This window comes from Muntiacus reevesi, chromosome 5, assembly GCF_963930625.1.
Source record: "Muntiacus reevesi chromosome 5, mMunRee1.1, whole genome shotgun sequence".
NCBI lineage: Eukaryota > Metazoa > Chordata > Mammalia > Artiodactyla > Cervidae > Muntiacus > Muntiacus reevesi.
This window is the reverse complement of record NC_089253.1, coordinates 120,057,428-120,080,965: the sequence shown is the minus strand read 5'-3', so window position 1 is coordinate 120,080,965 and position 23,538 is coordinate 120,057,428. Positions and strand designations below refer to the sequence as shown.

General features: G+C 56.2%; 1 protein-coding gene across 2 annotated transcripts in view; it reads right to left on the bottom strand.

Annotated features, from left to right (window-relative positions):
* The window catches only part of PLXNA2 (plexin A2), a 229,128-nt gene that overhangs the window by 18,600 nt on the left and 186,990 nt on the right, over nucleotides 1-23,538 (bottom strand). The window contains exons 13-26 of one of the 2 annotated variants that reach the window (XM_065936292.1): nucleotides 23,241-23,392; nucleotides 16,917-17,034; nucleotides 14,517-14,653; nucleotides 13,454-13,621; nucleotides 13,230-13,323; nucleotides 8,826-9,065; nucleotides 8,094-8,237; nucleotides 7,583-7,817; nucleotides 4,706-4,848; nucleotides 3,784-4,052; nucleotides 1,838-1,904; nucleotides 1,461-1,607; nucleotides 658-817; nucleotides 191-294 (exon numbers count right to left, since the gene is read on the bottom strand). In XM_065936292.1, the coding sequence (XP_065792364.1) occupies nucleotides 191-294; nucleotides 658-817; nucleotides 1,461-1,607; nucleotides 1,838-1,904; nucleotides 3,784-4,052; nucleotides 4,706-4,848; nucleotides 7,583-7,817; nucleotides 8,094-8,237; nucleotides 8,826-9,065; nucleotides 13,230-13,323; nucleotides 13,454-13,621; nucleotides 14,517-14,653; nucleotides 16,917-17,034; nucleotides 23,241-23,392 (2,178 nt within the window). Of the gene's footprint in view, nucleotides 1-190; nucleotides 295-657; nucleotides 818-1,460; nucleotides 1,608-1,837; nucleotides 1,905-3,783; nucleotides 4,053-4,705; nucleotides 4,849-7,582; nucleotides 7,818-8,093; nucleotides 8,238-8,825; nucleotides 9,066-12,609; nucleotides 13,046-13,229; nucleotides 13,324-13,453; nucleotides 13,622-14,516; nucleotides 14,654-16,916; nucleotides 17,035-23,240; nucleotides 23,393-23,538 lie in introns of those variants that run through there. The other variant, XM_065936293.1, reaches the window with a different exon arrangement.

The following is a 23,538-nucleotide window of genomic DNA, read 5'->3' as shown; positions in this document are numbered from 1 at the left end:
CAAGTGATCTTCCCGACCCAGGAATTGAACCAGGGTCCCCCACATTGCGGGCGGATTCTTTACCAGCTGAGCTACCAGGGATTCCCCGGTTGATGGGGGAGACAGGAACACTCTTTCAGGACCTTAGAACGAACCTTAGAGGGAGGGGGCGCTTCGGGAGGACCCGGGCCCCTGGCGCAGAGGCCCTCACCTGATAGTGCATGAGCGTGTTCAGCCTCTTCCAGTCGCCCTCGATCTTGGTCGTGATGTCCTCGTCCTGCAGCACCACCCTGGCGATCCGGCCTTGCCGCCACTCTGGGAGGAGGGGGCGGGCAGCAGTGAGGGCGGGGCCGGGGCCGCCCCGCTAGGTGCTCTCTGGGGGCCTGGCGACCCCGGCTCCGCACGCACAATGACAAGGTGCTGACAGTGACAGCACTTAGGACGTCCAGGGCTCCGCGGGGGCAAGGCTGCGAGGAGCCTCCTAGAGGCGGCCGCGTCTGAGCAGGCAGTGCCCTGGGAGAAGTGTTTCACCCGGCCCCGCGCCTGGGCGGAGGGACCCACCCAGGCCCCCAGGAAGGGCCATCCGCTGGGCAGGGCATCCCATCTTCCCAGCCCGGCCCCCCCAGCCCCAGCGCCCTCAGGAGGCTGCCCCGGCGCCGCCAAGGCCAGGGCTCCTACCCAAGTCCATGTCCACAGCCCTGGGCCGCTGGGAGTAGGGCACGTTCTTGTAGACTGCATCGAGGATCTTCTCCTTGACCTGCGTGATGGTGTCACAGTTTAACACCTTCACTGGGATCTCCGGGCTGTTCTCGTTGTCAGGGTTGACGCAGTTCAGAATCTGCAGGCGGTGATCGAGGGTGGGGGGCGGGATGTGAGTTCAAGATGTCATTTGAGGGTGGGGAGTGCGGCCCCGGGACCTTCTCTTACCCAGGCTCCTCCTCCTCCTCACGGGAGAAACGAGCATCTCTCTGTCTGCATCTCAGTTTCCCCACCTTCCAGCCATCTGCTGATGGCAACCTGAGTCCTCTGCCCACTCCTCTACTCCTCAAAGAACCAGGACTCCACCCAGTAGCCCCGGATGGCTCAGGGGAGGCTGTCATCCCGGGTCCAGGCATCCTAAGGCTAAACCCTTAAGGCTAAACCTGGTGGCTCCAGGTGGGCTGACCTCCCGCCTCCCTGAAGTCTCTACACTAGAAATCAGCACGCTTCTTCCCCATCATGCCAACTTCCCCAGGCCCGATGCTGGGCGATCTAGGGTAAACTGAGGCAATCTGAGCTCTTTGGGTCCACCCAGTGAGATGGGGGAAGAGGAGCTCAGGCTGGCGTGCACACCCCTGGGACCCTGGGCCCGCACTGGCCCCCAGGCGGGTCTCCCGGCCTTGCTGCTGAGCCCTCAGGCTGGCTTGTCGCCAGAGACTGGGGCGGGCGGGGTTCAGAAGCAGGAGGTCCATGCCTTCCCGCCGGGCTCCCCGCCTCCTCACCAGGGTCTTGTAGTCGATCTGCTGCCGGATGAGCTTGTCCTCGCTCAGCGAGTAGCGCGCCTCGCCCGTGATGGCGTCGATGGGGCCCTTCTCCATCTGCTGCTTGATGGCGCAGTAGAGCATGAACAGCGGCTCCCCGGCGCACTCCTGCGGGCACGGGCGGGTGTGGGCGGCGGGGCCCCAGCCTCCCTCCTCCCTCCCTCCCCCTCCTGACCCTGCTCCTAGGCCCGTGTGGTTTGGGGGCACCTGGCCAGGTAGGTTCCTTCTCCAAATGGGGAGGTGGGCGGGGCATCCATGCAGCCCTGAAGGCTAGGCTCAGAGGGGCAGCTCCCCCGTCCCACTCTCACCTCCAGTCCCCGACCCACCCCCATTCTCACCTTCAGGAACTTGTGCAGGAGGAAGGCAAACCAATTGGTCAGCATTTTCTCTGCCACAGACTCTGTCCTGGGGAGGGAGAAGGGATGAGCGGCAGTCCTTTATGGAGGGCTCGCCAAGAGGGTGCCTGGCTCTTTGGGTGGACCATGGCCGGAGAGAACCCAGGGCTGGGAGCCAGGACGCTGCGTCCTGTCCCGACTTCACCCCAGTAGCAAGACACGAGGCCTTGGGCCAGAGGCTTCTGCTTTCTGAGCCTCAATTTCCTGGGAGAATGGAGTGGCACTCTGGGTCTACAGACGCAGGTGCCTAGGACACCATCCTCCAGCCCTCTTCTGGCCTCAGGGGGATACTTGCAGTTTCTCGGTCCCTCGGAGGTTTCCTGCCTGGTCTGAAGACTTTATATGCATGTCTAGGAGGCCCCTGATACCTGCCCCTCCAAACACTCCGACTCAGACTGAGTTCAAATCTCGACTCTGCCATGGACTGGCTCTGTGATCTCGAGTAAGTCGTTTCCCTTTCTCTGGATTCAATTTCCCCATTTCTAAATGGGGAATTAATCATAATAATAACAACCACAATTAATTATAATAACCACCACCACTGTCATCATCATATCCCACAGGGTTGTTGTCAAGGTTGAATGAGTCAATATACGAAAAGTGCTAAGAGTGCCTAGACCGGGAGCTGTCATCACTGCTGACACATGGGGTCTGGATCCGGCCCCTCACATAGAGAACCGTGTGCATAAGCGTTGAGCTAACAGGGGACCTGCTTCTGCAAGCCTTGCCCCTTTGCTTTGCCGCCCCTCCCCACCCCCACGCCCATCCCAGGCCGCAGCTCTGGGGACAAGGGAAGGAACAAAGCGGCTCTGACAGACCCTCAGGGATGAGGATGCTGGAGGAGGACTTTAACTCCCTGCACGTGGTGCAAATTATACCCTCTGGTCGCAGTAAATCCCAGGCATTTGCCTGGCAGAGAGTGACAAAGGCAGGAGAAATTGTAGCTTTCTCCCCAGGCTCCTCCCAGCCCCTCACCCTGCATTGTGCCTGAGATTAGCTCTAATTTAAATACAACAGTTCTTAATGAGAGTTTCTAATGCTCAGATTGGCAGAATGGGGGCTCTGTATTCATAACACAAAGCCACTCTTCCTACCCCCTCACCCCACGTGGGGTCTGGAAGCCTGAGACCTTGCTAGCAGAAGGCTACGGAGGAGGCGGTGACGTGGAGGTGGTCCCAAAGCTGTGCTGGATCCCGGGGCCTCCAGAGACGGGGGGCTCGGGGGATGGATGCCAAGGTCTCTGACCCTCTCCGCTGCCAGGAAAATGGCAGCTGGGGAGGGGCTGGTGGTAGGTGCTGGTGATTCAGATGCCGGAAGCTGGGCATTGAAGGCACAGGCCGCACCAAATCCTCAGCTGGGTGCTGAAGGGAGAACTTCTCCAGGGATGAGAACAGCCTCTGCTGCGTTTCCAACACGGTGGCCACTTGTGGGGCCCAAGCCCTCGGGATGTGGCTAGTGCAACGGAGGGGCTGAATCTCAGAATTTATCTCATTTTAATGAATGGCCACATATGCTACGGCATTGGACAGTGAAACCTGAGATACAGGGGGAGGGAGAAAGACTTGGTGATGAGTGTCATTTTGTTCGTGAGGGGGCTAAACAGCAGGGACGCTGCACCACTGGTCCCAGGCCTCATGACGAGCCACTGGCCGGCGCTGAGATCCAGGCTGAGATGCACTGGACATCCAGCAGCTGCGGATACGGCCCAGCTGCCCGGGGAAGGGAAGGTGAGGCTCTGCACTGGACGCTGCAGGGACACAGGCTTTCCTGGGGAGGGGCGCCGCCCCCCACCACGGCCGGTTCAGACGCCGGCTGCCTCCCAGCCCCGCCCCGCACCACGTCCGGGTCAGACCCTGGCTGCCTCCCCAGCCCCGGGGCGCAGGTCTGACCTCCGGAGCAGCAGCTTGGGGTGGTTCTTGTTTTCCAGGTTCTTGTCGATGAGGTCGGACAGCAGCTGCTTGAGCACGTCGGTGGCGTACTCCAGGCGGCCCTGCAGGCCCGTCATGATGAGCGAGGCCACGTTGCCGCGGTCCCGCATGGAGAAGCTCCGCTGAAGCTCCAGGGTGCGGATGAAGGTCAGCAGGAATACCTTGTTGTTGATGAGCTGCGCGAAGAGCTTCAGGGCCTTCTCCACGGGCTGCTGCCCGTTGCCCTGCACCTGGGGGGCGGGCATGGCCTCAGAGGACGGGCCTCCTGCTCTCCCGGGAGCTGGGGTGGGGGCTGTCTCAGCTGATGACGACACCAGCTCTAGGACCCTCTCCATGAGACCGATAGCCACCCCACCCTGGAGAGGCAGGAATGGCTGGTCTCTGAGGTCTGCGGTCTGCTCTAACCTCCTGGTGGGTTCAGAGGGCTGGGCTCCAGAGAGGATGCTATACATCCGATTGCGCCAAGGATCCAACACAACAGGAGCTGCTCCATCAGACTAGCTGGGCTTACTCCCCTCCCCTCCATCTCCTCTGCCCTGATGTACTATCTTTCATAAAACAGACTGAGAAATGAATGGGCAAACCTCACAGAATCATGGGTCTCTCCTTAAGCCACCTCAAATCCATTTGGAAATGAGGCCGAATCTTAATTAATTCAGTTATTAATTAAAGAACGACAGCCAGCCTTCCCCTGAAATCATCCTGAAGAGCCTGGGTGCCCCCTTGGCCGTGAGTTTCCTGTTCGGAAATGACCCTGTGGTGCTGGTGCTTCTACAGGCGATTTCTGCTCCTCACTCCTGACCCTCCTCGCTGCGGGGCGTTTCCTAGGAAACCCAGGCCCCAGGTCCCCAGGGGGCAGCTGGGCGAGGGAGGCAGGTGTTACCTCCAGCTCACGCAGGACGGGATGGTCCTCAATGCCCGGGAACAGGACGCGCATAGCATAGGTCCGATAGTCCAGGTAGGGGATTCCTGAGCGGTCCAGGTCACTGGTCAGCTCGTTGATGTCTGTCTGGAGCTCGGCAAAAGCTGGGAAGGTACAGAGGAGACAGGGAGACTCAGGAGGGGAACAGACAGGGGAGGGGAGAGGCAGAGACGTTTGTGAAGGAGGAGGGAAGGGCTGGGGTGCAGAGATGGGGCATGTGTGGGTTACAGGCGTGCACCTCCAGAGGGAGTGAGCTAGCTCCAGACTGCCTTTCTTAGGTGGTGGGAATACGGGTGATTTCTATGCTGTTTCCTCCTCTATGTGTGTATGTCTTTAGTCGCAAAGTCGTGTCTGACTGTTTGCAACCCCCCAGACTGTGGCCCACCAGGCTCCTCTGTCCTGGGATTTTCCAGGCAGGAATACTGGAGTGGGTTGCCATTCTCTTCTCCAAGGGAACCTTCTCAACCCAGGGATTGAAACTGCATCTCTGCAGGTGGATTCTTCACTGCTGAGCCCCCAGGGAAGCCCATTTCTTCCTCTATGCTTATCTATGATTTTGAATTTTCTTTCTATGTATTACACATGCTCTTAAAGCAAAGGAAGCCCACGTGACTTGGGTCATACAGGTGACACAGATGCGGGAGATAGGTGGAGACTGGTTGAGCGGATCAAACAAAGAGCTGAATAGGCTGCTTTGCTCCCCTTTTCCCAGCAAAAGAATAAATCAAGATGCAAAGACGGTGGGGGAAAATGAAAATCAAAACCACCAGGAGATACCACCTCATACCTATCAGTGTGCGTGCGTGCACAGTCACTTTGGTCATGTCCGACCCTTTGTGACCCGTGGATTACAGCCCGCCAGAGCCCGCTGTTCGTAGGATTTCCCATGAAGACCGGAGCGGGCTGCTGTGCCTGTCTCCGAGGGATCTAACCTGCTGGGGGTGGAACCTGCATCTCTTTTGTCTCCCGCATTGGCAGGCGGGTTCTCTGAGACTAGTGTCATCAGGGAAGCGCCGCCCATGAGCACGGCTAATGTAAATAATGGAAAATAACAAGTGCTGACAAGGGTGTGGGAAAACTCAAACCTTCGTATCTTGTTGGAGGAAATGTAAACTGGCACTGCTTCTCTGGAAACCAAATTGATGATTCCTCAAAAAGTCAAACATATAATTTTTATCCCATGACCCAGCAATTCCTCTCCGACATATATACCCACAAGAACTGAAAGCAGGGACTTGAATAGATACTTGTACACTCACGTTCATAACAGCATTATTCATGATACCAAAAGGTGGAAATAACCCAAACGGCCATTGACAGATAAGCTGATCGACAAAATGTGGTTTATACACCTAAAGAACAATTATCCAACCTTAACAAGGAATGAAATTCTGTCACGTGCTACAACATGGATGAACCTTGAAGACATGATGCCAAGTGAAATAAACTAGACAGAAAAAGACAAATCCTGTATGATGCCGTCTATGTGACGTGCCCGGAGCAGCCAGAGTCCTGGGGACAGAAAGTAGAAGGGCCAAAGGGAGAGGAGGAAGAGGAATGATTGTTTCATGAATACAGAGTTTCAGCTGGGGAAAGTGAGGGAGGTCTGGAGACGGATGGTGGGTATGGTCGCACGATATTCTGAATGTACTTAATACCTCTGAGGAGTTTCCCAGGTGGGACTAGTGGTAAAGAACCCACCTGCCACAGGAGACATAAGATATCCCTGGGTTCAATCCCTGGGCTGGGAAGATCCCCTGGAGGAGGAAATGATGACCCACTCCAGTATTTTTGCCTGGAGAATCCCATGAACAGAGGAGCCTGGTGGACTGCATTCCCTGGGGTCGCAAAGAGTTAGACACAATTCAAGTGACTGAGCATGCACACTTGCTTGCACACATACATGCATGCAATGCCTCTGAACTGAAGGGGAGAGCACTAGGGTATGGAGATTAGAAAGTTAAATGGTAAATTGTATGTTATATATATTCTCACACACACACACAACTGAGAATGCCACCAAACCCAGCCTTAGGGTGCCCTGCCAGCCAGGCCCTTGGCCAGCAGGGGCTTTCCCTTGATGGCCCTCCTTGCTCCGCCCCAGCCCTGGCAGAGGGAGGAGCCAGGGTCCACTCTCCCAGCCCAGCTCCTCCCTGTCATCCCACAGGGGGCCTGTTCTGATCTTGAAGCTTGCAGTAAAAGGAGGAGTGTTCTGATTCCTAACTGAGATGTTTACCCAGAGTCTGCCAGGTCCTCAGCCCGAGGGGACACCAGGTACACTAGTCAGCTGGCAGCGGCGGTGGCCTGGGAGACGCAGGAAGCACAGTCTCCACCGTCACACTCCGAGATGCCCTGCGCCTGGCCTTCAGAGGCTCAGCCTGCAGCACTGGGGGCCAGCGCCCTGGGGGAGGGGACGGGCAGGAGGGGGACGTGCTCGCCTGCCTTTTCTGCTGCTCCGAGGGTGGCCAGGCGAAAGGAGCCATTGCCACGTGGGGATCTAGAGTCCGAGGCCACGGGGCCCAGGAGGCTCTGCCCGTGGGGGCACTGAGTGCCACCCACTGTCCCAGGAAAGAGAGGAATGTGGCCAGATTGTGGGATGAGTCAGGTCACAGCACTACGGAATAATGAGGTCAGACCTGGGGCCTCACTGCGTGCATTTCAATAGGACTTCTCTGGCCCCGAGAGCAAAGGACGCTCAAAGGAAAACAGAGGTCAAAACGGAGCTTGATGGCTTGGGGTGGATGAGACCAGAGGAAAGATGAGAGGTGTCTCAGAGAAGAAAGGCAATAAGGCTGGTGAGGAAAACGGTTCTGAAAGCGAAGGAACAGCCCCACTTACCTTCCTTACACTCCAGGGCCACGCGGGACTCCAGGTTGTCCATCTGCATTTGGAGCCGCTTGAGAGTGAGGTCGTTCTCTCGAGACTTGCGCTTGTAGGCGATGAGCACGATGATGACAATGATGAGCAGGAGGCTGCCCCCCGCCGCGATGCTCACGATGGCGGGCAGGGTCAGCAAGCTGTCCGAGATGACACTCACGGAGCCGGGCGAGAACACCATCCCACCCACGTGGACCTGGACATGGACACACGCACACAGATGCTGTCAGGCCATTCGGTCCTTCTTGTTTCAGAAAGGACAGGAGCAACCACAACCACACAGTGCAGTCTGAAGACCAAACAACTTCCTGCTGACTGCCTGCCTTTCTTTTCTTGTGTTCTCTGCTCCTATCCATTTTAATATAGAACCTTGAGATGAGGACACATGGAGGAGGTCGAAAACCCTTTTGCTACAATAGATTATCCATGCAAGGCGAAGAGGGAAGAAAGAATAAGAGGAAGGTTCACTCACCATGACCTTGTGCTGCCCCGTGAGGTTGGGAGGCTCACACAGGAGCTGCGTCTCGGACACGGTGACAGCACACGGGGTCTCCCCGATCAGCACTGTGTAGTTGAGTTTGGCGCCTCCAGAGGCAGGAGGGCAAAGATTTTTGCCCTGCAGATAATAGCAATCTTATTAGGAATAATTGACACATGCACAGAGAAGTTAATTGCCTATTTAAGAAGAGATTAGAAAGAGAGGGTAAGGGCAGCAATGCAAAAGCCAAAGAGGGATTCCATTGGAGAGGACGTCCAACGGCCACAATTTAGAGAGGAAGCAAGAATGAAAGGCAAGGAGACAGTGGTAAAAAGAGGAAGGAGTGGGCAAACAGCAAACAGTTCCAGGGAAGGCTGCAGGGCCGAGAAGTGAAAGCGGTGGAGTCACACACCCTTGGAGAGATGGCACCCGGGAACCGTGACCTCCTCACATTTGAGGGCAGTTATGGTGGCCACGGATGAGGTCAATAAAGGACATGGTTACTTCCAATGCACTGCAAGACTTTTTGGGCCCAATGTCCACAAGAACACAGAAATAGTCCAGGGTTCCTTGAGAATCCCAAGCTCAAGATAATGTCACTCAGTGGGTCTGTATCTACTGCTGAGCTCCCTTCACCGGGCGCTGACAGCGATGCAAGCCTGTGTGCACTGGAGGGAGACGAGGCCAGGACGGGAGAGGGGTGGTCTGGCCTCCCCGTGCTCCTACCTTCAGAATGATGGGGGATCCTGGCTTTTGGTCCAAGACTCCAGTAGGGCTGAGCAGTTCAAAGGTCGGGTTGGGGTAGTAGATGAACTTGGTGTCATTGTAAATCAGCAAGGACTGGACGTTGTTAAAGACAAACCCAAACTCGTCTGGCCGCTCCACGGTGTCCAGGCCGGGCCGATAGTCCGTGGTCAGCGAGGGTGCCAGGCAGGTCAGGGTGGTGGTGTTCACAACTTTGCACACCTACGGGGCCCAGAGCGCAGAGTTCAGCCCCCAGCCGGCGACACGGCGGGGTCACGTTGCCGTCGTCCCACCCTCTGCTTCGCCTGGCCCATCTCCAGCGAGCTGCTTGCTTCGGGAGAAGAGCTGTGAAATTGTATTCTTTGTTGTGGTTGGTCTTGTTTTTGTGTGTGTGTAGGGGCAGCGGTGTGTTTTGACTTCACTTCTTCACTCGCCCACACTGAGTGAGCGCCGACACTGTGCCAGGCGCCGTGCCCAGGAGCTGGGCCACCAGTGAGGCGGCCCCCGTCGAGGGCGGAGGCGAGGATCTGCCCAGCATCACAGTGTGGTCCCAGCAGAGGGCCTGGGGCCCAGGAGCGGCCGCGGCACCGCTAAAGGCACGGATGGAGTGAGAAATGCCCAGACGGGGGAGTCCCGGCTCTCTAGGGGTGCCTGTGTGTGCGTGTGTGTGCACGCGCGTGTGCGCGTGGCCTGAGGCAGGGTGACGGTGACTCACGGGAGCTTTCCTTTGGAAAAAATGAATCAAATTTAACCTGCAGAATGTGTAGGACTTGCCCAGACACGGGGGATGGTAAAGGATCAAGTTCCAGGCAGAGAAAAACAGTAGCAAAGGCCTGGGAATGAGGGAGCATGAATGTCTGAGGAAAGGATAAGAACAGAAGCCGTGTCCTGCGTGTGTGTGTTTCTATGTGTGTGTGTGTATGTATGAATATGTGTGTGTGTCTGGGTCTATGTGTGTGTGTGTATGTATGAATATGTGTGTGTGTCTGGGTCTATGTGTGTGTGTGTATGTATGAATATGTGTGTGTGTCTGGGTCTATGTGTGTGTGTGTATGTATGAATATGTGTGTGTGTCTGGGTCTATGTGTGTGTGTGCATGTGTCCATGTGTGTGTGTGGTGTATGTGTGTGTGTGTGTGTATGTGTATCTGTGTCTATGTGTATGTGTCCGTGTGTGTGTGTGTGTATGTGTGTGTACCTGTGTCTATGTCTGTGTGTGTATGTGTGTGTGTATGAATGTGTGTATCTGTGTCTATGTATGTGTGTGCATGTGTCCATGTGTGTGGTGTATATGTGTGTGTATGTATGTGTATCTGTGTCTATGTCTGTGTGTGTATGTGTGTGTATGAATGTGTGTATCTGTGTCTATGTATGTGTGTACATGTGTCCATGTGTGTGTGTGTGGTGTATATGTGTGTGTATGTATGTGTATCTGTGTCTGTGTGTATGTGTCCGTGTGTGTGTGTGTGTGTGTGCGTGTATGACGGGATGGGGGATGCGGTGGGAGATGGGCACATACTAGGTGTTCAGTTAGTGTTTACTGACCACAGTGATGGATGAAAAAGACCCTTCGCCTCCTTAAATGTCCTAGTCAAGGTCTCTCCCTTCTCCGAGGGTCCCTTCGCCGTCCACGGAGGTGTGACCGTGGTATCGCCCCTGAGTTCACAATGTCCTTTCCTCCTGGGGGCCCTGGTCTCCAGCTAACAGCTCGCCGAGCTGGCCCTCCTCTCCTGGCTGGGCTGGGGGCTGCCCAGGCAGCAGCCCGGCTGGAGACCCCGCCCCGGGCCCGTGCACGGCTGGACCCCTCCCGCTCCTCCCGCCCCGCCCTCTGCAGCTGCTGGGCTGCGGGAGGCTCGGTGTCCCAGCCGCCAGGGGCATGTGTGGGAACCCGGCTCCGGTACGCGCTGTCCTGGCCGCTCCACACGTGTTGTGTGTCCGGCCAACATACACAAGCCCGGGCTTCACGTTCGGAAAACAAGACGGTGTGTGCGATGGCAGAAAAAGCGGACACTTGCATGGGGATGATGTCAGTGCTCCAAGCCTCAACCCTCCCTCCCCAGGGGGAGCTGAAGAGTTTAAACCCAACAGTGCGGGAGGGCTCCGTGCGGTCAGACAGCAGCGCCCACCCCGCCTCCTGCCGGCGCCCTCAGCAGCCCCTGTGAACCCAGCGTCCCTCTCACATGCCATCTGGGACACCCTGGCAGGGGGCAACAGAGGTGCTGTCAAACAGGCGAGCTGAGCTGGGGGGCCCACCCCGGGCTCCATGGGACAGACCCCCAGCCCGAGCGCCGCCGCCCTGCTGCCCGTCTCCTCTCCGCTCGCTCCGGGGCCCCTGGACGAGGCTCCTCTGAGAATGAGCAAATCACCCCCAGACAAACAGCCTCTGTCTGCTCCCTGCCCGGCGCTGCATCGGCACTTTGCCAAGCATTCCTTCGGGTTTGGCGGCCTGCGCTCTGGCCCTTCCCCCGGGGCTGCTTCCAAACCCAGAGGCAGGGGTTAGCGCCGGGGCCTGAGGGTGAGGTGGGCTCCAGGCAGGGCTCAAGGGACACCGGGTTCTCTCCCAGCAGAGTTCTCTCTCTCTCTTCCCTGAAAGGGAAGGCCCTCCCGGGCCCGGCTTGCTGGAGACATGCACCCCCGGGCCCTTCCTCTAGGCTGCAGCCCACAGACGCCAGGCAGGTCACTGCTGGCGCTCGGGCCCCCCGACTCTCCCTCTTAACTCCTTGAAGCACTGAGGTCCTGGGGGGTGGGCGGGGGGAGCTGCTGGGGAAATGCCTGCCAGTGCGTCCTGGGGAGGGCAGCCAAGACCCAAGCACTCGCAGAGGATGTCAGCGGTTGGGGGCCCTGCCCAGCCCCTTCTTCCCTTCAGACGGCTCCCTGGGGACTAACGGTGCAGCCTTGGAGGCTGGCCTTCGCGATGAGTCATGGACTCACCCTACAACATTCCCTCTGTGCTAGGCGAACCGTGTCTTTTACTTTCTGTATTCTGCTGCTTTGACCTCTGGGGTCTTGCCGACCCGGGAGGGACTGTGCCCCCTCCCCAGGCTGGCCAGTTCCTAGAGACGGCAGGCAGGTGGAGGAGGGCTGTGGCCTCAGTCTGGAAGTGGAGCGGGACACAGTCTCTTTTGCTCAGGTATCAAGCTCTCCACTGGGACACGAGTCACGTGCTCGTCTAGCCCACACAGCTGTTACCACGGTGGGCGTGGGAGGTGACAGTGGTGTCCCATGTCTCTGGCATGACGGCACGTCAAGCCCACCAGCATCTCACACAGTCTAGTTACGAAGACTCAGATGTGGGGACTGAGCTTGGCCCTGTCGCCTGCCACCTTCATGTCTGGGGGCAAGTCATTACTCCCTTCTGGCCCTATTTTCTAAGCTACACAAGGAGAAGCTTGGACCAGATGATCTCTGAGACCTTCCCAGATCTAGCCTTCTGGCAGTCTGTCATCTTGTGTATTTCTGTGTTTCCCAGGGAAGCCTCAAGCATGCTGGGAATGTGTCAGGAAAAAGAGGGTCGATCCAACACCACCTTCTCCATCTCCATCTCAGCCTCGTCAATCTCCAGAAGGTCAAAGCAGTAATAATAGTAACTCATGTGAAAAATGATGGCCATAACAGCATCTCCTGGACTGTAATTATGAATACAATAACGTTTCAGAGCATATTGACTGAAAAGAGGAAGATGGAGCCAGCAGAACAAACTAAAAAATTTATAACAACATCGCAGACATTCTGCTCTTACGAGAGAGAACTTTTTTTAACATCACAAAAATCCACAGTGGGGGAAAAAAAAATTAAATTACATGGCTCTGCCCAGGAGAGTGAAGTGAAATGTTCAGCTTGATCATCTTAGCAACGAGGATGGAATTATCTGCATGCAGTGACTAGCGTTTATCAAGTGTCAGCCTCCGTTGCACATTACAGATCCAGGAGGAGAGTCTTATCATCAGCATTTCTAGCCGGGGAAGGGAGGATCAGAGAGGTTAAATGACTTTATCACGGGTGTACAGCTAATAGATGGCAGCGTCCTATTTCTAATTCGAAAACATCTGAACCAGCAGCCAGAATGTCTTCACCCTCTCATACTCCTCTTATCAGACCTCGAAGGGAACGTGGCAGAAAGCAGGCGACCTTTGGCACATATCTGCGGCTCAGAAGCCACACTGGGATAAGGAGTCACGTGCCCTTGTAGCCCAGAGTCGTGACCTTCGGACGAGAAACGGTTATACTGTAATTATAAAGACCACTGCAAGACCCGCGTGTTTGGGGACATGATTGCGGACTCGGCTCTGGCAGTGGAAGACCCCAGTGCTAATACAGACCCCATCACCTTGCCAAACACACCCACGGCCGCGTCTCCTGAGAGCCAGGTGGACGCGCCGGTACTCACGTTGACAGATTCTTTGCCGTTAAACTTGACGCGGATCCTCGGCTCCTGAATGACATCCAGGTTGAAGCCCGTGATGGTCAGGGGTGTGTGGCCACTGGGAAGAAGCAGAGGCCGGGTGAGGGCGGCAACCCTCTCCAGTCGCCCCCATGCTCCCCGCGGACTCGGGGAGCCGCACTGGGGTGGAAGGGGCTTGGGCGCGGCGGCTGGGCGCCCGGCCGCCTCACCTGGCGATGCTCCACTCTGGCTCGACGCGCTGCACTCGGGGGTCGTCTATGTACTCGAACTGCAGGTTGTTGTCCACGCGGGCCCGGTCGACGCTCACGGAGACGGGGACGGGCCCCAGCCCGTTGGATGATGGGGGTGAGACGCACACGATCTCGTTCATGGACCGCCTGCAGGCAGACCGCAGGAGGGTCAGGAGCCGAGGCAGGCGGGGTGGCCTCTGGGCTGAGAAGGGGCTTTCCCCCAGTCGAAGGGTGGGTTCGTCTTCCTGTTCTACTCCAGGCTAGGGAACGTACCTTAGCGGTGTGCATCAGTGTCTCTTTCTACCTGAGCTCCAACTCTGGTTGGATTAGGGAGGCAGCCAATCGGAGAAGGGGGTTAGAGAAGGTGGGGCGGGGGGGGGGCTCCTTGGGTTCTGAGGGAACTCCTGTTTTTCTGGATTTTTCTGAAACATGACTATTCAGCCAGTGCTTGGAGTCTGGTCTGTCAGTTGATACATGGAGTATCTACAATGCAGATAAGTGAACACAGAAAACACAGTCCTTGGCCCCAGGCAGTGTATGATCCAAGCAGGATGTGGTTGAGCAAGTTGGGTTCCCATCTAGGGACCCTTCCAGAATTCTCTCTGGATTCTCTACATCCCCAGTGTCTCACTGGAATACCTGCCAAATAGTAGGTTTCAATTTTTACACACGCGAGATGCCCCGAGGAGGCGTCTGTGCGTGGCGTGGGGGCAGAGGCCACGCTTCTGGAGTCACCACGGTGGGGACCTAATGAACACTCAATCCTGACGGCGACTGAGCGCTCCCAGGAGCCCTCCTCAGGAGCAGGTCTCCTGGTCCTCACTTCCAAGTGTTCGTAGGACAATTTAGCCCTTATGATGCGATACAAACTGACTACTGGCAGGCATTTCTCACAGCGACTGGAACAGGGTTTGGGGCTAGGATTGACGCGTACCATGGAGATGGTGGGGCAGGCATATGTGTGAACATGCACATGCATGTGCATGCATGTGTGCACAGCCTGCACACGAACAGTCTCAGAGCTCCTCCAAGCCCCTCTTACCCGTAGAACTCGCAGGTCTGGTTGCCCAGATAAACAGCCACGCTGCTTCCAGACCCGAGATAGTGGCCCGTGATGGTCACCATGGTGCCTCCAGACTCAGGCCCTCGGATGGGGTTGAGTGACATCACGGAAGGGTTCTTTGGGAGGAAGCAGAGACATGATCACCGCTCAGGCTTTGCCCAAAGGGAGAAACCCAGGCTAGACTTAAAGACAGAAGGGAGAAAACTCCAAACTCTCTGCCTACCCTGGAGCTGAGACCCTTTCTAAGAAGAGGCTCCAGGCATATCCAGGGAAGGCAGAAAGGCCACGTTTGGCAAGTAATTAACTCCCCGGGGAGTCTTCTGCTCATAACACTGATGGGAAGGCAGAGATGACACTGACTAATCTACCAATTAGTTTACAAATTGAGAACAATTGAGAATGCTTCTCTATCTGGAGCATGTACTGATTTTTTTGGCACAAAATCGATAAGGCTGAATAAAGCATCCCTGCCTGGACTGGACCACCACGTATCTCCGTTCATGGTCCAGGCTCACGTCCTTCTAGCCCTCCCTCAGCCCGAGAAGGGCACGGCAGGGCGCCTGGGGCAGGCACTCGTCAGTAATGTTGGCTTCCCCGACCTTCACCAGGAGGATGGCCCATGGTTGGTTGGGATGTCCTACTAAGCTCATTAAATTCTAACAATCACCCTGAAGCCTAAAAGAAACGTCATTGGCCTAGAATGCATCAGCAAGAAACTGATTTTGCCTAGCGGGCAGCAGAGTGGAGTGGAAAGTGCATTTAACTGAACAACCACACAATGTGAGTCTAGTCTGTACTAGTCACTCACTAGCGACGCGATGCAAGCAAGCTCTACTCACTCCTGGAGCAAGTTTCTGAATCAGTCTGGGCTGGCAATCAGTCTTGCTTGCCACTCTGTCAAGAGAGGAGGAGGGCGATGTGGTCTCTGAAGCCCTTCCTGCTCGTCACCCTACCACGCTCTCTCCATCTGGTCTTTCTGAGTTTCCCTCTCACATAAGGCCCTCTCAGACGGGGGAGGTGGGCTGCAGGTATAGGCCGTGCATGTGTGTATGTGTGCGCGTGTGCTAAGTCGCTTCAGTTGTGTCTGACTCGTTACGACCCCACGGACTGTAGCCCACCAGGCTCCTCCGTCCATGGGATTCTCCAGGCAAGAATACTGGAGGGGGTTGCCATTTCCTTCTCCAGGGGATCTTCCCGACCCAGGCACTGAACCCACGCCTCTTCCATCTTCTGCACTGGCAGGCCAGTTCTTTACCACTAGCACCACCTGGGAAGCCCGTGGTACCCCCCAGCCCAAGAGAAGACTGGTACAAGGATAAGGCGGAGTTGCTGAGGTAACGAGGCAGAGACTGGAATACCTAAAATCAGCAGTAAGATGCTTTAAACAGAAGAAGAATTTTGTGATCTGATAATTTTCAATACTCTGAGCAAGGCTGGTTTGACCCCCTCTGCAGGGTGTTAACACTTTTTAATGAAGAACTTGATAAAGCAATGTTGGTTAGGTGTCAGAGAAGGGACTTCTGGGCCCCAGAAGAGGGTTTTCAGTAGGAGTAAAGAAAGCCTTTGTGATTCCACCTGTTGCCTGGGTGTGGAGAAGTGTTTTCAGGGCTGTGTATGTGTGTATGTGCACGCAACACACCAATACACAGAGCGGCTCACTCTTATATTCCTCTCTGTGGTCGCTCACACAGACACGCGTCTCTGCAGGATTTCAAACGGCTCCTCTAAACTCCCTCTTACAATATCCCTGGCAGAAAAAAAGCATGTCGATAAATATAGACCCTTTTAATTAGGTCCCTCAGGCTATCTGTCCTCATTAGGCTGGAGTTAGACAAAGATATCACATTGGTGGGACAAAGGGCACCCCTCCCTGCCCTGCACTGAGGATCCACTTTCTAAGAAAGGTCTGATGTTGCTTATTCAGAACCCTGACCTGTGGCTCCCTGGGACTCCCAAGTGTCCGAATAAGCGTTGTTAGTCATGAACTCGACTCGCCCGGGAAAGACAGGCTTTTCCCTTTCTAGTCTCCTACTTAGTGTACAAGAAGCCTGGAGGCACTGGCTTGGGAAGGGGAGGGTGGGACTTTCCTGGGAGAACTCTGGAGCAGAAATGTGCACTTTCTGGGAGCCTGTAGCCTAGCAATTGCCCAGGTGGCACTAGTGGTAAAGAACCCACCGACCTGCCAATGAGACGTGGGTTCGATCCCTGGGTTGGGAAGATCCCCTGGAGCAGGGCCTGGCAACCCACTCGAGTATTCATGCCCGGAGAATCCCACAGGCAGATGAGCCGGGCGGGCTACAGCCCAGAGGGTCGTGAAGAGTCGGGCCCGACTGAAGCGGCTCAGCAGCAGCAGAGCCCAGCACGAGCCCCAGGACTCACCACAAAGGTGTACTGCTGATGGGACTTGGTCATGAACTCTGGCTGACACTCGCCAATGCACAGGCGCACAGGCCCAGAGGTGGTTCCCACGAGGGCGTGGCCCATCTCACAGACGATCCTGCGGAGAGAGCAAACCTCCCCGTCAGAGATTTGGGGACGGCTGCCATTCCTGCCCCTGTCTGCTCACCCCACCACGGTCACCGTGAATAACTCAACACAGCCTCACACCAGGGCTGGACCAAGACAGCTCGCTCAGCCGTGCGGCTGTGTGACCTTGGGTAAAGGACGCTCCCGCTCTGGGCTTTAGTCTCCTGCGCATAGCGAGAGTGTGGACGAGCTCATCTCTAAAGAGCTGTGTCCCTTCAAAGCGCCATGCTGCCAATTTCTGTGAACAAGCCTGCAGTCCCCAGTGCCTAATGCAGGGCTTAGCACCGAGTCTTGTCCCAATATCTGTGGCATAAACCTAACGTCTTGCAGAGAGATCGAGGGGCAGGGCAGGTGGCAAGGCAGGGGCAGTGACAGGCCAACACTTCAACACGCCCGAGGAGAAGGACTGAGGACTGATTGGGCAAGCTGACTCGTGTGTGGTTCTTTTCCCTCCCTGTGGTTTGCAGTGAGGGGACAGATAATCTGGCCAGACAGTGAGTTCCCCGAACTGGAGCTCCCGGCTGAGTGAGAGCAGCGGCGTCCAGCAGCAGCAGGCGACGGGGTGGCAGGTGGATGAGTTCATTAGGACGGCAGTCGACACTGGACTCCCACTTAATCAAGGGCTGAGCGCAGGAAGCTGGTGGGCGAGGCGGCCAACCAGCCCCGGGGTTGGAAGTCACGTCTCACGTTCACAGGAGAGCTGGAGGGAAGGGGGGCGGGGCACTCCCTCTGCTGCTGTGCAAAATCGATGCCCCCCTCGAGGGGTGGGGGCTTCCCTGGTGCCTGACATAAGTCACAACAAGCATATTTACAGGCTGGTTGCCTTAGCCACGGCTGCCTCTAGGAGTGGGCAGCAGCTGGAGCACATGGGAGGAAGGGAAGAAATCAGATTTTTGGGGGGACCTCTTGCCTGGAATCCTAAGGCCTGGGGTGGGTGGGAAAGGGCCCCACCAGGTTCGGTAAAGAGAAACCCTCCTCCCAATGCCATTTAAGAGTTCAGAGCAGCCTGGTGCCCTTGGTAGGCTGGCTTAGTGGGAAGCCAGAAAAACAGACCCCTCTCCAGTAATCCTCAGCATTATCCAGGCACGGTGGGGAAGATCCGTGTTTAACCGAGCGATGCTTATCTCAACAGCTTCTCTAGGAAGGAAGGTAACTAAACAGAGATTTCATTTCGATGTAATAAAACTTGCATTAAACAAATACGAGGCGTGCTCGCGCACACGGCATGCCACCGATCTCCATCTCCTTCATAACAGTTAATCCCAAATAAGTACTTTCACTCCTGGTGAATATTTACTTAACATGCAATAACTGTCTTATTGCGTTTAGCATATTAAGTTGGACAAGACAGTAGTGGGTGCATGTCGAAGGCTGTTCTCCCCTCCTTTTCGCCAAGAATAAATAAATTAATTATGAACCCACAGTAAAGATGATAGTGATGATCAATTAGTATTTTACACATAACAGTCTCCTTAAACCTCATTAGCGGAGCATTTGAGAAGCTTCATTTAAGGTACTGCATGGGGTTACTTCCACGCTGCTTCCTGCTTGGAGTAACACCCCTCCTATCGGGTTTCCTGGGCCCCAGCGCCTGCTCCTGTCTGGGGTCCCTGCCATCCTGTCCAGCTGCCCTGCACCCTCCAGCAGCATCAGCGGATTATCTCTGCTCTCTGCTGAAAGTTGGGGGGAGGCGGGAGCCAAGAGGAGGAGGGAGCAGATGAGTCTCTTTCCTTTCTCATCGGCACTTCCTGGTCCCTGTCTCACCCCACCTTGGTCAGTGTGCTGGAACCACCCTTGAGAAGAAGAAGCAGGAGGAAATCACGGTGGGCTCGAAGTCTGGGAAAGAGGAAACGTGAGAACAGGTGAAGGTCATGAGCGTCTGTGTTCCTCCTGGGACCTGTCTAGGAGAGGAGAAGGCCTAGAATGGCCTGTCCAGCTGTCCCTGCAGGGGGTCAACAATGCGACTGGGGCCTCTTGGCACACTGTCTTTTCTAGAACATATTCTTGCTCAGGCTTCATGGCCCAAAAGGTGAGCTTTGTGTGTCAAGCGCCTGTGAGAAGGTGGATGGAGGGGAAAGGGTGCTGCCCCAGGGCCCAAGGCTGAGCGCCTGCAACTGGCTCTGAGTGTCCCTCCTGGAAGCGTGTGATGGGGGGCCCAGGGACTGGCCTGCAGGGAGGGCCCGCAGCCGAGTCCTCTCCCTGCTGGTGGAGCGGGCTTCTACTTCATCCATCCCTCTCTGGAGTGGACGGGGGCGGCAGTGGGCTGCAGAAGGGTCTGCCTGGTAGGTCTGAGGACTGGGTGATAGTGCTAAGGACTCAGACCACGCTGTAGAGAACTCTGACGACCTGTCACTCTTCTTCCTTGTCATTCCCGGGACCCAGTGCTTGCAGCGAAGGATGGAGAGGCCCCCTTGACTGAGTGGATCTGTTACTGTTACTGGCAAGTGATCCCTGAGCTCGAGGGCAGCTGCCGGGAGTGCAGAGGGTTATAACTGAGGATGAGGGTCAAACCAAAGTGGAGTCTCACAATAATAACAAGAGCTACAGCTTACTGAGCTGCATGTGGCAGGCACTGTACCAGACAGGATCTCATGTCAGCCTCAGACGTCCTATAGGGTGGGTCTTACTGTCTGCATTTTTACAGACAAGGAAACCAAGGCCTGGAGGTGCTAAGTGACTCATCTATGGCCACAGAGCTGGGAAGCGGCAGAGCTGGGAAGCGGCAGAGCTGTGATTCAAACCCAGGTTCAACCTGGCTCCAAAGCTCATGCCTTTGACGCTCCTCCACTCTACCACCCGAAAATCAGCGGAATGCTCTCTGTGGGTTTTGTGGAAGGGACAGGGTGGACATGGTGGCTGTCCAGGGGTGGAGCTGAGGTTGCTGGCCGAGGTGGAGGGTGGCGAGGTAGGGAAGACCTGGCTGGGTTCCTAAGGCTTTGAGACTTAACCAGCTGTACCCACTCACTCCCTGGCAGGAGATAACCACAGGCAGTGGTGTGGGCACTGCTTCCTCCTTCAGGACTTACAGGTCAGCCAAGTTCCTGTGGTTAGACTTCCGGGGGCCTCCTACCTTCCTGTCTCCCTGCTTCCTCCCAGCATCCCTGATAGCTTCAGTCTCCCTGTGTATTACCAGGAGACGGGAGCTGGGGTTGTTTAAAGTTTCCCCTTGTAAAATGAGAAATTAGACTAAATAACCCTGTAACAGTTAGCTTCCACATTTGATGACTTGACTCCTCCCGGTAGATAGCAGGCTTCTGGATTCACAATAGTGCCACTGATAATGCTTTCTAATGATGGGAGTTGTAGATCCCATGAGGCTTAGAGGTGATCATTTCTGACATCCTAGGGGCCGTAAAAGTGATTGCAGAGATCTGTTTCCACAGACCCACTTTCCCGGTGAGACATTTGAGGATCATGGAGCCAAGGGACCTGCCCAAAGTCACAGAGCTCATCAGTAGCTGAGCTCCTGGGACCCAGCCCAGTGCCCTCGGCCCAGCCTGCACCACCTCCCGCAGACTGGCATGGATGGTGCTTTTCTCCCTGTGAGCATGCATCCTTGGGGTGAGGGGCACAAACAATCTAACATCCATCACGGCATGGCTGAGCTCGTAGGTACGGTGGATGAGAGAGGCGGGGGGCGGGTCTGAGGACCTCGGCTGAGTCTGTCTCATACAGAGCCCCTGTCTCAGGCAGGGCTGAGCTGCAGCCTCAACCTGCCTCTCATCACCCAGGAAACGTCCTGTGATGGAGTCATCCTGCCCTCCCCAGACCTGTGGGGCGCTGACTGCAGGACTGAGCGGGACCCTTTAACCAACATTAACCTAATTGCTGAGTGATAGACGGCGTGTCACAAGCACATGGCGCGTCATTACCGAGCCCGCCAATCCTGCCCGTGCCCGGGACTCTGCACTGGGCCTATTTAGCCAAATTCATCTCTCGCAGACGGCTGTAATGATGGTGCCTGCTGCTCACTGCCCGGGATGGAGGCTTTAATGATGTTAACAAACTCCGAAACCTCGAGAGCAGTAATGAGCCTGGCACGGCTGGAAGCCAGGGCTGCGTGCAGCCGAGGTGGGGAACGCGCCTGCCGCCTCCTGCCTGCCCCGCGCCCGAGGAGACGACGGACGTGGTTTTCTAGGGTGACTACTGGCCTTGGCAGGGACCCCTGGCAACCATTCACCTTCCCAGGCTCCTTTCATATCCTCACTTTCAGTTTTTTGGGGGAACTTTCTTTCCTGGAGACCTGGGTGAGTGTGACGCATTTGATTTCAAGATGGAACAATCTTTCCTGATGTTCCCATGGCATGTTATGGTCCCCTCATTTTCATCTTACTGAATTCTCCCCCCAAACCCACGCGGTAGGAATCGTGGTTTCCATTAGGCCAATGAAGGTTGGAGAGATGGTCTCAGGGCTGCCCGGAGTAGATGGCAGGACTTAGAAGACTTTTGAATCCCAGATCTCAGGCTATTTCCATGTTCAGCTGCCCAAGAGCCAGCACCTCTCCGTTCAAAGCCTTACCCTTTCGTCTCCCGCAAACCCTCTCCCTTGCAGTCCTGTGGCATCTCACCAAGCTGGAGACTCGGCCTGTGTCCAGAGGCCTAAGGCACGTCCATGAGGCCGAGGCAGATTTGGGCTCAGTGTGACTGAGTGTCTAGCTGGGTCTGGCTGGGCGCTGGGCTCTATAGAGACCGTCTGACCATGAGGACCTCGGCAGACTCCTGGTTCCTGCCCGCCAGCTTTCCCCTCTCCTCCTGGCTCAGAATCGCTACTTATTCTATTTCCCCATTCGCCTCTTCTTCATATCTTTCCTGTAGACCCGGCCAGTCTCTCCTCCATGATTCACTCCTTGAAGGGTCAAGGCTGACAGTGAAAGGGTAGTCTGCAGGATCTGAAGGTCCGAAGGATCAGGCGGCTCCTCCTTCCCCTGCCAGGGGTCCCCAGAGTCGCGGAACTCACCCCCCAACTCTGACTCTGCCCTGGCCATCCTGGAATCACAGCCTCTGACCTGGAAAACCACACGCTGATGGATCATGGGATTTTTCAGGACAGTCTTACCCGGGAGTCTCCCCTGATTGTTAGGGAACAGCAAGAGGCCTGAACCAAAACTTGGGAGACCTGAGTTCCAACTCTCTATGGCCACTCATGCCCTGAGTGAACGGGGGTGAAGGGGTTGGGGGGATGTCATTTCACTTCCGAGTCTTTTGCTCTTAAAATGGTGCTAACAGTGTCTACCTCTCAGGGTCCTTACCGATTAGAAGCGCGAGAACGGAGGAGAAAGCCTAAGTGTTGATGAAAGACACACTGTGATTTTTTTACGGTTGCCAGCGCCACTTTTCTGGTTGTTACTCAGGGCTGGCTTGAGGGAGGCTGTGAGGGGTGGCATTTAAGGGGAGAACCCGGCTTCCAAGCCCTGCTCACGGCCAGGTTCCCAGTGCCCCCTGCAGAGCTGCGAGCCCGCTGAACCCAGGGTGACGTGGCCCAACTCCACCTGAGAAATCGTGCAGGAGACCCTGGCAGACCCTCCCTTTCTCCCTAGCGGGGGAAGCATCACTCCCGCTGCCCTCCCACCCCCAGAAGCCCCCCAGCCTCCTGCCCACCTCCTGTCCACTGACTCCACAGCGGCCGCCACTGCCAAATGAGCACCCCAAATGGGAACATATGTCACTCCGGGAGCCCCGTTCGCCCATCCACCGCTACATGCCTATTTTCTAATTTCCAGCTGACATTTCCCTTAGTGAAATAAATGAATTTGCTCCAGCGGAGGCCCTGTTCGGATTAAGCTGCTGTCAGAGCCCCACGAGCCAAACAAATTGTTGCCCGCAGCCCACTGAGTGGGATGCCTTCCAACAGGGGGGCCAGAGGAGAAGGGGTGGGGGAGGCCGAGGAGAAGAACGGATGGGCTGGGAAGGCGGCTCAGCCAGTGGGCAGGCAGAGACCAACCGCGGGGCAGCCTGGCCCCGGGAGCCCTGATGCCAGAGGAGCCAAGGAACTGGAAATCACACAGAACAGGACACTCTAGGAGAGGGCCCCGAGGAGGCTTCAGGGAGTGGGGTCCAGAGGAAGAAGGAGACGGGGGATGGATCCTGGAGCAGTCCCAGAGGAGACAGAGAGGGCGCGTCTCCCCCAGGCTTGGCAGGGGCGGGGGGAGAGGGTGGGCCCGAGCGGACTGGACTCACTGCTCAGCGATGATGTAATCCCCCGGCAGGGGCGTGCAGGGCACCCCCGCCACCTGCACGTGGTGGGCGATCTCCGAGAAGTCCAGGCCCAGGTTCACGCCATGGATGGTCACTCGAGTGCCCCCTTCAGGAGGTCCAGACACAGTCAGGATCTGCGGGAGGGAAGCGGGAGGAGAAAGCCCGGTTGGTCACGGAAGGACGGGCAGGGGCACCCGTTTCCCTCCCCGCAGGGAGGCTTTGGGACACCAGGAGTCTGGGTGGAAACTGTGTTTCCGCCACTTTCCAACCTGTCTAGGAT